The sequence below is a fragment of the Pleurodeles waltl genome, chromosome 12, assembly GCF_031143425.1.
Source record: "Pleurodeles waltl isolate 20211129_DDA chromosome 12, aPleWal1.hap1.20221129, whole genome shotgun sequence".
Taxonomy (NCBI): domain Eukaryota; kingdom Metazoa; phylum Chordata; class Amphibia; order Caudata; family Salamandridae; genus Pleurodeles; species Pleurodeles waltl.
Window position 1 is genome coordinate 661,043,024 of NC_090451.1, and position 12,152 is coordinate 661,055,175.

The 12,152-nt window shown below is 43.2% G+C and overlaps 1 protein-coding gene across 2 annotated transcripts in view; it reads left to right on the plus strand.

The window, feature by feature from the left end:
- Positions 1-12,152, plus strand: part of EFNA3 (ephrin A3) — a 362,074-nt gene that overhangs the window by 320,118 nt on the left and 29,804 nt on the right. The window contains exons 4-5 of one of the 2 annotated variants that reach the window (XM_069218412.1): positions 276-353; positions 1,118-1,296. In XM_069218412.1, coding sequence (XP_069074513.1) covers positions 276-353; positions 1,118-1,125 — 86 coding nt within the window. In that variant the 3' untranslated portion in view covers positions 1,126-1,296. Of the gene's footprint in view, positions 1-275; positions 354-1,117; positions 1,297-12,152 lie in introns of those variants that run through there. The other variant, XM_069218411.1, reaches the window with a different exon arrangement.

Genomic DNA, 12,152 nt, shown 5'->3' on the forward strand with positions numbered 1-12,152 from the left:
AAATGTTTTCTGTAGTCTTGCAGCGTTAGAAAGCCCAGCAGTATCTTGTTTGAGGAGGTGCTTGACAAATTGTGATTAATCCCCACTTTGAGAAAGGATTCAAAAGTCAAAATTCCTAATAGTCAAGAATGTATGTAACATAGAGGCTTCTATGATCTGTACGACCCTGGTGGCCGCTGCCCATTTTTCCTGTCCAAAATTATTTCCACTTTGACTTGAGTGTAGGTTAGAGCTTTGAAAGTTTGTGTATAATTATTTTCTTCTTATTTCCGTAGCTTCGTATTCCAAGGAAAAGCTCTCTCCGACCCTCCCCCAGTTTACAATAGGACCAGAAGTAAAGATTGAGGACTTAGGTGAGTGCATTTCACAATTTATCTTCCCAGTATGCAAATGTTGCTTGTTCTATACTGGGGTGAGCTAGAAGACACCCGGGTTTTCCTTTTGACAATTCTTTGGGATCCCTGCTGCCTATGAGCATCTCTCCGTTCTCCAAATGGGACTGGAAGTTGGTGCGAGTGTAGGAACGGAGATCTTACCAGGGAGAGCCATTGCTGGGCAATCAAGCCTCTGGAGCTCCTAGTTTCGACTCTTACTGCTCAGGAGACTTGCTAGGAGTGAAACTGTAAGACTTTCAGGAGGCGGGCGTTATTCCATTGCTAAGACCTCTCCTGTTAGAGGTGTCTTCCACAAGAGATGCTTTTTGGTCCCTGCAGCCAGATTCTAGCCCCAGTCTTATTTCCGAGGAGATGTTCAAACCGCTCCTGCTCTCTACAATGAAAGAGTATTTCCTTCCAATGCCTCGTTCTTCGAGGGCCCTGGAATTGCATGACTCCATAGCTGATTGTGTAAAAAGATCCTTGCTTTCTTAAGCTGGATCAGACAGTAAATCCCTTGCATTACAAGTTCATTTTCCGGAGATTTTGTTGAAACTTAAGGAATGAATTATGGGAAATGTGTTGTGTTGCCCTTTGGCATACTTACAGCTACATTAGCAGTAACTAAATAAAGAAAGCAAACAGAGGTTTTGTTTACCCCCGTTCGACCCTCAGCGTTATTTACTTTACAATTTAAAATGTTTGCACAATTCTTGGCATTAAATCCAATTTCTCTTTTCAAGGACTGTAACAGAGGATCAGTACAGGAAAGCTATTTAACAGGCTGATCGTTAAAACAAACTTCGCCCGAGCTCTTAGTAGAACAAAGTGCATCTTCCCATCAAGCCCTGTTGGATGAGTCTGTAAAGGTGATGGGCACGCAGACCAGTGAGAGGAGACGGGTAGCTGTGCTTTTCACTGCAAAGCCTGGCATTTTGTTTAATTTGTTTATTTTACTAAAATAAAGAGTTCTATTGACCACAGTAGGTTTTTTTGGTTGACTTAGAAGGTCCTACTTACAAGCATGAATGCAACTTTTATCTGTTTTTGCCATGAAGTGGCCTTTCTCGTTTTGCTCAGGTTTGCAGATTATTCAGGTGTCTTCACGATAGTTAGCTCGAAACAAATGCCCCTCTGTCACAAGACAAGGTTGTATTTACGAAGCTACCTCAAATAGATGGTCGAGTTACTCGTACATAGCTTGCCCACCCTCCCCATGTTCTGTAGTTTAATATTCAGTTCTGTCATCCACTGAGTGACCATTCCGCTTCAAAGCAGAATGTCTGGGATGGAAGATCTGTCTACTCCCCACACCTATATGTCACCTATTATTCTCTTAACAGCCTGCAGTTTCTTAAGGATTCTGGGGTGGGGATGAATGGATGAATGAACAAATACTGTTTGTGTGCTGGTACCCCAGCGGGAGGGGTATTGGTGCTGAGGTTGAGAGATATACCTATTGTGTGTAGGATACTTGATGAACACAGATGTGGACGCAAGAAATACAGGCACCCTCAGTAATGTCCGGCCATTTGTCCATGTTACTGGTAGGCCGAGATGCAGGACAGATTTTGTGGAAATGTCTCAATGGCATTTAAAGGTCTATGGCTGAGTTAACAGTACCACAGTCGTACTTCATTAGTCAATAAGTACTGGGCTTGCTGCAATGTTCTAACAAGAATTCACAGTAGGAAAGTGAACTAAGGAAACCTCAAAATATATGCAGTATCTCCATAAAGAACACTTATACACACTTTTTATTATAGTCTCCATTTCTCTTAACAGAAAACACCCTTGACTAGAAATTGAAAGCACGACAGAAGGCCATAGACATATAGCCATAACTTTCATCTTCTGACCCGGTGCAATAGGTTCCTAATCTGGAGATTTCTCGGTCTGCACTCGTGATCTGTAGAAGCATCGAAAATAGTCAATAAAAGTGACATACTACTTGTCCAGTGCAAACACGATGGTTTTGCACCTGTCTATTGTTGAATATCAGATCAACAAGTCTGCCACAAACTCTTTATTTTAGTTCAGGTTTTCTTGCATTGCAACAAAGTGTGCTCAGCCTTGTGATTCGTATTCTATATTGAATACTTGTTTCTTGAGTATGTAGGAAGTGTAGGGCATTTTCTTAAATTGCATGAAAATCTTCCTTAGCTAAAAAGATTATAGTAGATGGTTACATGATTTGTTTTTCTGTAAAATGTTATGGTGCTTTTTAGTATTGGTGACCGGCTGCTTAATTTGCATTTTTTGTATGGTACTTCACCTGTATGCGTTCCACAGTATTGTATTCCAGATGGTGATGTGTTGCTTATTACGTATTGGATGGTTAATTCCACAAGCAGTTTCATTGATTTACTTGCTTGTCTCAACTCACACTGAGCTTGTTGTATGATCCACAAATATATCTTCAATCATGCTGCTTTGGTTGGGTCCATAGTGGTGCATGTTTTTATTCATACAGCAGCATTTCTGTTTGCACGGTTATATTTTAGTCATAAGCACTCATTGCAAGTTTCGTGGTTTTTCATACCTGTGCCCATCATATAGTTCTTGGTTTCCGTAATATCAGTCTAAAGTCGTGCGGTTCTGTTAAGGCCCTCGTTAAGAGTGGACCAACAACATCAAAATAACCCACCTTCATTAGTAGTACCAAGAAAAAGGAATCACTAAATATAATAAGCACAATTCATCAAGCCAAAAGTTTCAAATTACGTTCATATCTATATCAATTCAATCATATCAATTTTATTTTACAGTTGTAGTCTCATTCATGTGGATATTTTATTGATGTGCATTATACAAATAGTCCTATGACTCCTGGGAAGAAATAGAAACTCGTATTCACACATTATCCAGTATTGGATCTTTCATAAATTCACATGCTTGAATCATCCCCGTCGTCGAAGTGGCAGTCCCATGGTACATAAAAAGCATTAATTAACAAATAACATTTTTTTTTCTATAGGCTATAATGGCAACACCAGTCACTCATATAGTCTATCCAAGTCCTTTTGTGAAAAGGTCCCAGACCTGGCTGCCAGCCAATCAGGTACCAGCACCATCTAAAACACTCTCCAGAGAAGCTCCTTCCCTCAGATTTTCTACTGCACGTCGTGTGAAGGGAGTCTCCCTGAGCTCTGCTCAGTTTTCTGCTTCTTCAGAAGTATTTTTCTCTCAAGAAAACTCTAAGGATGTCAGATTCTTCTAGAAAAGGCCTTTTCCACCCTTGCAAGACTTGTGGCAAGAAAAGGCTCCATGTGGATGATCCACATAAAGACTGTTTATACTGCCTTTACCCACAACACCAGGTGAAGGACTGCAAGATATGCCGTACTTTCTCCACAAAGACCCTCAGAGACCGTGAGGGTAGACTTCTGACATGGTTACAGGCAAAATCCTGTGCTTCAGGTGAGGAGAGTGGGTCAGAAAGGCCACGCAAAGGTCCAAATCTGAGGACCCGGGCCAGGCGGAAAGATCCAGAAAGCGGCAGAAATTGCATCACAGAGAAGGTGCAAAAGGCTTACATTGCTCAATTTCTTCTGAGCAATCCTCTCCTCGTCAAAAGAAGGAGTCGTCCCGCCACTCTCCTTCCTCTGAGCCTTCTACCTTTAGAAAGGTATCCATAAAAATTAAGTTGCCGACGACTGTGTTCACATCTTACCGTCTCCACCACCTCGTCAACAACAACTACTTTGACGTCGGCGGTAAAGGCTCCTATTTCTTCTATTAAACCTCAGTCGATGAGGATTCCAGAAAAGACTGCGTCGCTGACAACATCGATGACAACATTGTCGTTGATGACATCGTCTACGAAAGCCCCGTCAACTGCAATACCACCGATGAGATCTTCGTCGTCTGCATCATAGTCAACAAGGACACCGTCGACGACACCATCGTCGACGACACCATCGTCGACGAGACCATAGTTGATGGAAGGATCATCTGTCATAACAGTGCCGTCGACGGGACCATCGTCATTGACACCATTGACAATGCCAGTGGTGCCTGTGAGCCAGATAGAGGCCATTCTTACCTCTTCCAGGTCTCCTGATCTTTGAGCCATGGTTAAGATCACATCTTTGCCCAGATCGGCGATCTATCTTACAGACACTTCACCAAGTAAGGTGTCAACCCTATTACCTAGCCATTTGCTGGACTGGGAGGAATCTGATGAGAGTCCATTTGGAGATGCACACAGTCCATCCCAGTTGCATGTTAAATACCAGGAATAGGATGACCATGATGAGTATGATCAATATCAACCTTATTACTCTCATCAAGAGCGCTATTATCAACCACCTCAACCAAGAGACTCTGTCCAGATGCCTGCCTTCTTGATCCAGGATTTACAGTCAATGTTGCAGGATTATAGGAGGAGGTTCCCAGCTACAGCAGAAGATCAACCACCACCACCAACTTCTCCTGTTACACCAAGGAGCGTACCTCCACCCCAGCTACTCCCAGGATGATGCCTCATTCCGTGTTAGCTGCTCCTCCTGGAGAGGAAGTTTCAACATCAGGGGGAGAAGAGGAAGAAGGGGAGATATCAATGCCACAACATTCTACTGCGGAATGGGATGACTACTTAGCCCCCACTCTTTCTCCACCGCCTCCTCGCCCTTCAGATTCTCCACCAGAGGATATAGGTGGCTTTCACAATTTAATTGATAGGGTGGCCGCATGCTTTCACCTACCAACATCTGTCTCGCAGTCTGAATGCTTCCTCCATGATTTTAAAGAACAAGCAAGGAAGTCTGTAAGGGCCATTCCTATTATTGACTTTATATGGAGCGAGGGGATCAAGATTATGCGCAACCCGGCAACAGTTCCACCAGTGCCACAAAAGCTTGACAAAAAATACAAGGCAACTCCGGACTCTCCGGCATGTCTAACTGGTCACCCAAAGCAGGACTCTGTTATTTCTCAAGCGGCTCAAAGGCGTTCTAAGAACCAGTCGGCGCCTAGCTCTACTCCTCCAGATAGCGAAGGAAGGAGATTAGATAACGTGGGCAAAAGGTTCTCCTCCATGTCAGCAATTACTGTTAGAGCAGCAAATTCCTTAGCGATCTTGGGTCGTTATGATCGACAAATGTGGTCTGATATGCAGGCTTTTATGGACCTCATCCCTGAAAGCAAACAAGCAAAGGCACGGAAGATCCTCCAAGAAGGTGAGCGTACGTCTGAAGAGATAATTGACTGCGCTCTAGATATATCCTCCACTGGTTTTCGTCAGCTGGCTGGTGCTGCAGTATTACGCCAACAGGGTTGGCTCAAGGCCACATCTTTCAGACCGGAAGTGCAGTCCAGAATTCTTGACATGCCTTATGGCGGAGAATCTCTCTTCGGCAAGCATGTAGACGATGCACTGCAGGCCATCAAGACTGACACAGATACTGCTCAGTCCCTAGGTACCTTGCAGTACCTGAAACAGCCCTTTCGGGGTGCAAGAAGAAGAGGATTTACCTCATTTTGAGGTTCCTTTCACAGTATCAGTAACCCCAATATAGACCATCCTATCAGCAGCAGTATAGACAACCATACTCTGCCTCATATGCCAGACAGGGAGGAAAGAGAAGACAGGGTTCCCAAAACCGCGATCAACCCAGAAAACAATGATCATCACCAAGCACCGGCTTGTCTTACTCAATATTTACAGACTCAACAAGTAGGAGCGAACATCTCCAATTACATCCAGGAGTGGAAAAACATAACATCAGACAAATGGGTGCTGGATATAGTGACAAGAGGTCATACCTTGGAATTCATACAAAAACCACTGCATCATCCACCAGGAACATCCCTACAGTTCCATCTTCGCCTGCTTCAGCAGGAAGTATTCCTGATGCTTGCCAAGGGAGCGATAGAAAAGGTTCTGGTTCAGCAAAAAGGTCTTGGGTTCTATTCCCGGTTCTTTTTGATAAAGAAGAAGTCAGGGGAATGGAGACCGATACTAGATCTCAGGAAGCTCAACAAGTTCCTTCGGAAACAATCCTTTTGGATGATCAGGCTGTCGGATATCCTGCACCTTCTCAATCCTGGAGATTTTATGACAACAATGGATCTCCAGGATGCTTATTTCCACATACCAATACATCAAAAACATCGCAGGTATCTCCGCTTTACTGTGGTCGGTGCCCATTATCAATTCAAAGTTCTCCCATTCAGTCTGAAGTCAGCTCCACGAATTTTCACGAAATCTCTTGCCCCAGTCGCAGGTTTTCTCTGCAACAGAGGTTTTCAGGTGTTTCCATACCTGGGCGACTGGCTCATAAAAGCTCCTTCTTCACTACTAGCGTCCAGGGCTACAAACGCTTGCCTGAAATTATTTCACAGTTTGGGGCTAACAGTAAATATACATAAGACAGTCATCCTTCCCTCACGCAGGAGAGTCTTCTTGGGTGCAGAACTAGACACCATCAAAAACAAGGCATACCTCACCCCGGCACAACAGCAGAAACTAGCCAACTTGGCTGTCAGTATTTCCAGAAAAAAGTTTGTTTCAGTACGACTGTTCAAGTTGCTTCTAGGCATGATTTCCTCAGCCATCGTCCTAGTTCGTCTAGAAAGATTGAGAATGAGACCTTTACATGAGGAGTTACAGCTCCAATGGAGCCAGTCGCTAGGATCCTTCGACGACTTAATAAGTGTTACACCAAGAATTTGACAGGCTTTGCGGTGGTGGTCTCAGACCAACCATCTCTCCCAAGGACTTACTTTTCTAATGCCAATAACAGATTTTATCATCACCATAGACGCTTCCTTAGAAGGGTGGGGAGGCCATTGACAAGACATGCCCATTCAGGGAAGATGGTCGGATGTTCAGAAAGGAATGCACATAAATCTGTTGGAATTAAAGGCGATCCATCTCACATTCAAGGCTTTTCCTCCACGCATTGCAGGGTCATCAGTGTTGGTCCGGACGGAAAACACAACAAGTATGTTTTATATCAACAAGCAGGGAGGAACAAGATCCTTCTCCCTCTCAAGGGAAGCACAATCTCTTTGGGACTGGCTCACACAGCACAATATTCGCCTCAGGGTGGAGCACCTCCCAGGGGTTAACAACGCCCTAGCGGATTCTCTCAGCAGGACGGACGACAACTGCCTCGACTGGGAACTCAACCAGAAGGTACTCGACGGCGTCTTCCAACGCTGGGCACAACCGATCCTAGACTTGTTTGCCACCAATCAGAATGTCAAAAGCCAATTCTGCGCCAGTCGATACCCACTCCCGGGGTCGTGGGAAAGTGCTCTTTCGATGAGATGGTCCGGGATCTTTGCCTACGCTTTCCCCCCCATCCCGTTGATCCCCAGGCTCCTCAAGAAGATGAAGTCATTCTCATAGTTTCCAGATGGCCCAGGCAGTACTGGTACACAGAGCTTCTACTCCGGTCCATGGCAAATCCCATGCGCCTTCCCTGCAAACACGACCTTCTCACGAAGAATCAGGGTCAGATTCTTCATCCCGATCCAACATCTCTTCAATTGCACACTTGGCTCCTGAGTTCCGAGAGTTTCAGGGTATGAACATTGATCAAGAATGCAGAGGATTTTATCTAGGGCACGAGCGGACGGTACAAATAAGACGTACAAGCTCAAATGGAAGATATTTTGTGTTTGGTGCTCTCAGAACAAGTTCCATCCTTTACAGATTAAGCCGTAACAAATTCTCTCATACCTTCTCACCCTCTCAAAGGCCGGTCTATGCCATGCTGCCATGCATCGGTTAAGATTCATGTGGCAGCTATAGCCTCCTATAGACGCTCTGCTGATATGCCCTCACTCGGCTCATCCAGGATTATTAAGCAGTTCATGAAAGGCCTCTTCCACACTTTCCCTCCGGTGCCTCCACCTCCGCCAGAGTGGCATTTGAATGTAGTCCTGTCTCAGTTAATGAAAGCTCCATTCGAACCTATTCACAGAGCTGAACTCAAGTACCACACATGGAAGGTGGCTACTCTGCTTGCTCTTACTTCCACCAGGAGAGTCAGCGATATACAGGCTTTTACCACTAAAGAATCTTTTCTGTTTTTTTCAGATTACTTTGTTCTGCTCAGGACCAACCCCAGGTACTTTTCTAAAGTGCCATCTTCATTTCACCTGAATGAGCCTGTGATACTATGAACTTTTTTCCCAAATCCATCTACAATCGCAGAAAAGGCTCTGCATTCTTTGGACATCAAGAGATGCCTCAAATTTTACCTCCAGAGTACCAGACAAATAAAGAAATCAGATCAGCTGTTGGTATCTTATTCTCATGGACGGCAAGAAGCAGGGATCACTAAGGCCGCCATAGCCCGGTGGATTGCTTCTACAATTCAGTTTTGCCACACCAAAGCAGGAAAACCGTTGACTAAGAGCCCAAGAGTGCACTCCACGAGAGCAGTCTCCACATCGGCTGCTCTGTTTCAGGGCATTTCTCTAGATAAAATATGTCAGGCTGTGACATGGAAGACTACGCACTCCTTTATGCATCACTACTGTTTGGAGTCGTCGCAGAGAACTGACTCTCTAGTTGGACAAGCTGTCTTACGTCATCTCTTTCATTAAGGTGAGACCTTTCCTTTCTTGTGTAGAAACTATTTTAAATGCAATAGTCTATAATTGCTATGCAATATAGTTTGAGATACTGTTATATCTATATGTATATTTGAGGTATATATGTATGTGTATATATATATATATATATATATATATATATATATATATATATGTATATTTGTTTTGGGCTCACAATACAAGATTTATGAGCTGGTTATTTGACAATGTGTTTTAGATGATTTCTATGCTCGCACCCTCCATCCACTGCGGGCATGACGTTTATCAAGAGTACTGCTGGCTATTCAGATTCAAGCATGTGAATTTATGAAAGATCCAATACTGGATAAGAAAACAAGTTACTTACCTGTAACTACAGTTATCCAGTATTGGTATCTTTCATAAATTCACATGCGACCCACCCTCCTCCCCTTAGACGCTCGCATTTCCTCTCAGGTCATAATCTTTTTCACTCTCGTGCTAGAACCTCAGAAGGGAAGGAGCTTCTCTGGAGACTGTTTTAGAGGGTGCTGGTACCTGATTGGCCAGCAGCCAGGTTTGGGACCTTTTCACAAAAGGACTTGGATAGGCTATATGAGTGACTGGTGTTGCCATTATAGCCTATAGAAAAAAAATGTTATTTGTTAATTATTGCTTTTTATGTACCGTGGGACTCCCACTTCGACGACGGGGATGATTCAAGCAGAAATTATGATAGATACCAATACTGGATAACTGTAGTAACAGGTAAGTAACTTGTTTTCTTCACAATCATACTATTTAAAAAGCAAAGACGGACAACATAAATAGGACAATCTGAGGTCAAATAAAAGAAACCCACCAGGGAGGAGAGAACAATAGTACAGCTACGCGTTCAAACCAATAGGAACAATATGATCACTATATATTTTTTAATAGTACAACTTGATTACAAAACTTCAGTATTCAAATCTTCAGTGTTAAAAAAAATGCACAATTATAAGAAGTCCTCTTTTTCTATTTTAATTCTTGTTACTTTATGATGATTTTTTTTTTCATTGACGGAAGTTGATTTCCATAAGCCATAGATCACAAAAATTCTATTATGAAGGGGAGTTAAAGTCCAAACAAATGTCTTTATCCTTAGCGCTGGTGTCGGCGTGCGTTTTGGTGACAAGTGACCACAAAGGGTCACTCACCTTCCTTAGGGCACACAGTAATCAAACACATAGAGCAATCCCAGGAGAGACCATAGCATTCATAGGCTCTATTCCTGCAATGCAAAGTGATTACATAAAGCTAATGGCTTGACAAGAAGAAAGAGAAAAGAAACGAAGGAAAGAAATAAAAAGAAAAAAGAAAAAAATGAAAAATGAAAAGTTCACAGATCTATATATAGTGGTTCCATCTACACAAGTGATTCTTCTCATGCAGAAGAGGCCTCTGCGTGGGTAAATAATCACGGAAATTCAAAAAAGTGTCTACATGCATACAATCATGCATTATCTATTATCTGTTATCTTGATTCATCCCGGTATTTTTAACTCCTCAACACTACATCGAAGAACCTTCTAAGGAAACCTGTACTTATATATGTGACCAATAATAAAGTGCACTCTAATAAAAGTTATCCCAAATGCTGCTGGCCAGTTCCCTTATTATATTCCCCTACACCGTGGAAAAAGATATATAACACATAAATATCTTACTACTACATAGGGAAATCGTGGGGCTCCAGGACCCTCTCAGAGTACTGGGTTCCTTGCTCAACCGTCTTCTTATGAGAGAAGATCCTTATGTAAATTAGAAACATACAAGAAGATTATTTAAACCAGACACAATACCAATTTAAGAACATATGATGGAGTGTGAGAATGGCCTTGATCTGTTAGCCGTCCCAAAGATAATATTATGCATATACTAGAATTTACTTTCCTATTGAATTCCAGCGAGTGATTTAGAATCCAGCGAAGTTTCTCAAATAGCCGTCATGACAATCATCTCAGTGGTGACATGCACCGACAGAGAAACAAAGCACACTGCTTGAACTCCAAGGTAGAAGAACGCTGAAGAATTGCGCTGTTGCCCGGAAATACTTACGCTTTTGGGCAGAACAATAGTTTGTTAAACGACGGACTACACATAGGCTGTTTCACAGACAGAATACGCGGTCGCCATATTGGAATATTTTATTGCAAAAGGGGCCATAGAGGGGAGCAGATAACCCTAACTAGTAGACAAAGTCTAAGCAGACGTCAAAGGCTCATCAAAAAACAAGGGGTTTCAGCTTCAGCCACCATATGTGAACAATAATTTGTTAAACAACCGATTTCGCAAGGGCTGGTTCACAAACAAGAACAAGCAGTCGCCATATTGAAACGTTTTATTATAAAAGTAGTCATGGAGTGGAGCAGGTAACCCTAACTAATGGACAGAGTCCGAACAGTTGTCAATAAAGGCTAATTAAAATGGGCCGATCTGCCCCCAAGAGGGGCAGAAATGGCCTAAAATAAATTAGCCCCCCAGGGGAGCAAACTTTGCCTATGGGGTCGCTCCCAGTGCGTGAAATTGGCGCAAAAAAATCGCTGGTGTCTAGTGGTTTTTGCCCTGCTTAGGGGCAGATTAGCCTAAGAAAAATAGGCCGATCTGCCAAATGTCCTAAAATATATTTGGCCCCCAGGGGAGCAACCCTTTAGTGAATCGGGTCGCTCCCCTTTAGTGAAACTTCACTAAAGTGAAACTTTAGTGAGATTGGCCTAATAAAAATAGGGCGATCTGCCCCGGAGAGGAGGGGGTAGAAATTGGCTAAAAATAATTTGACCCCCAGGGGAGCGACCCTTGCCTAAGGGGTCGTACCCTCCTGTAAAAAAAAAAAAAAAAAAAAAGACAAGTAAATAATCCCTGGTGTCTAATGGTTTCTGCCCCCGCTGGAGGCAGTTCGGCCTAATTACAGTAAGCCGATCTCCTGGGGTGTCTTAGAAAAGGCCTTAAAAACAATTAGCCCCCTAGAGATCAACCGTTGCCCAAGGGTCCGCTCCCCTTATTCATAAATATAAAGAAAAACATCCCTGGTGTCTAGTGGGCATTTCTGCAGAAATGCTCTCAGAGGATTGAAAGGAAAGGAAAGGCCTGGCCTTTCCTTTCCTTTCCTTTCCTTTCCTTTCCTTTCCTTTCCTTTCCTTTCCTTTCCTTTCATGCCTCTGCTTGCCCCCAGCTCCTGATCGCAAGAGAAATGCTTTGCATTTCTCT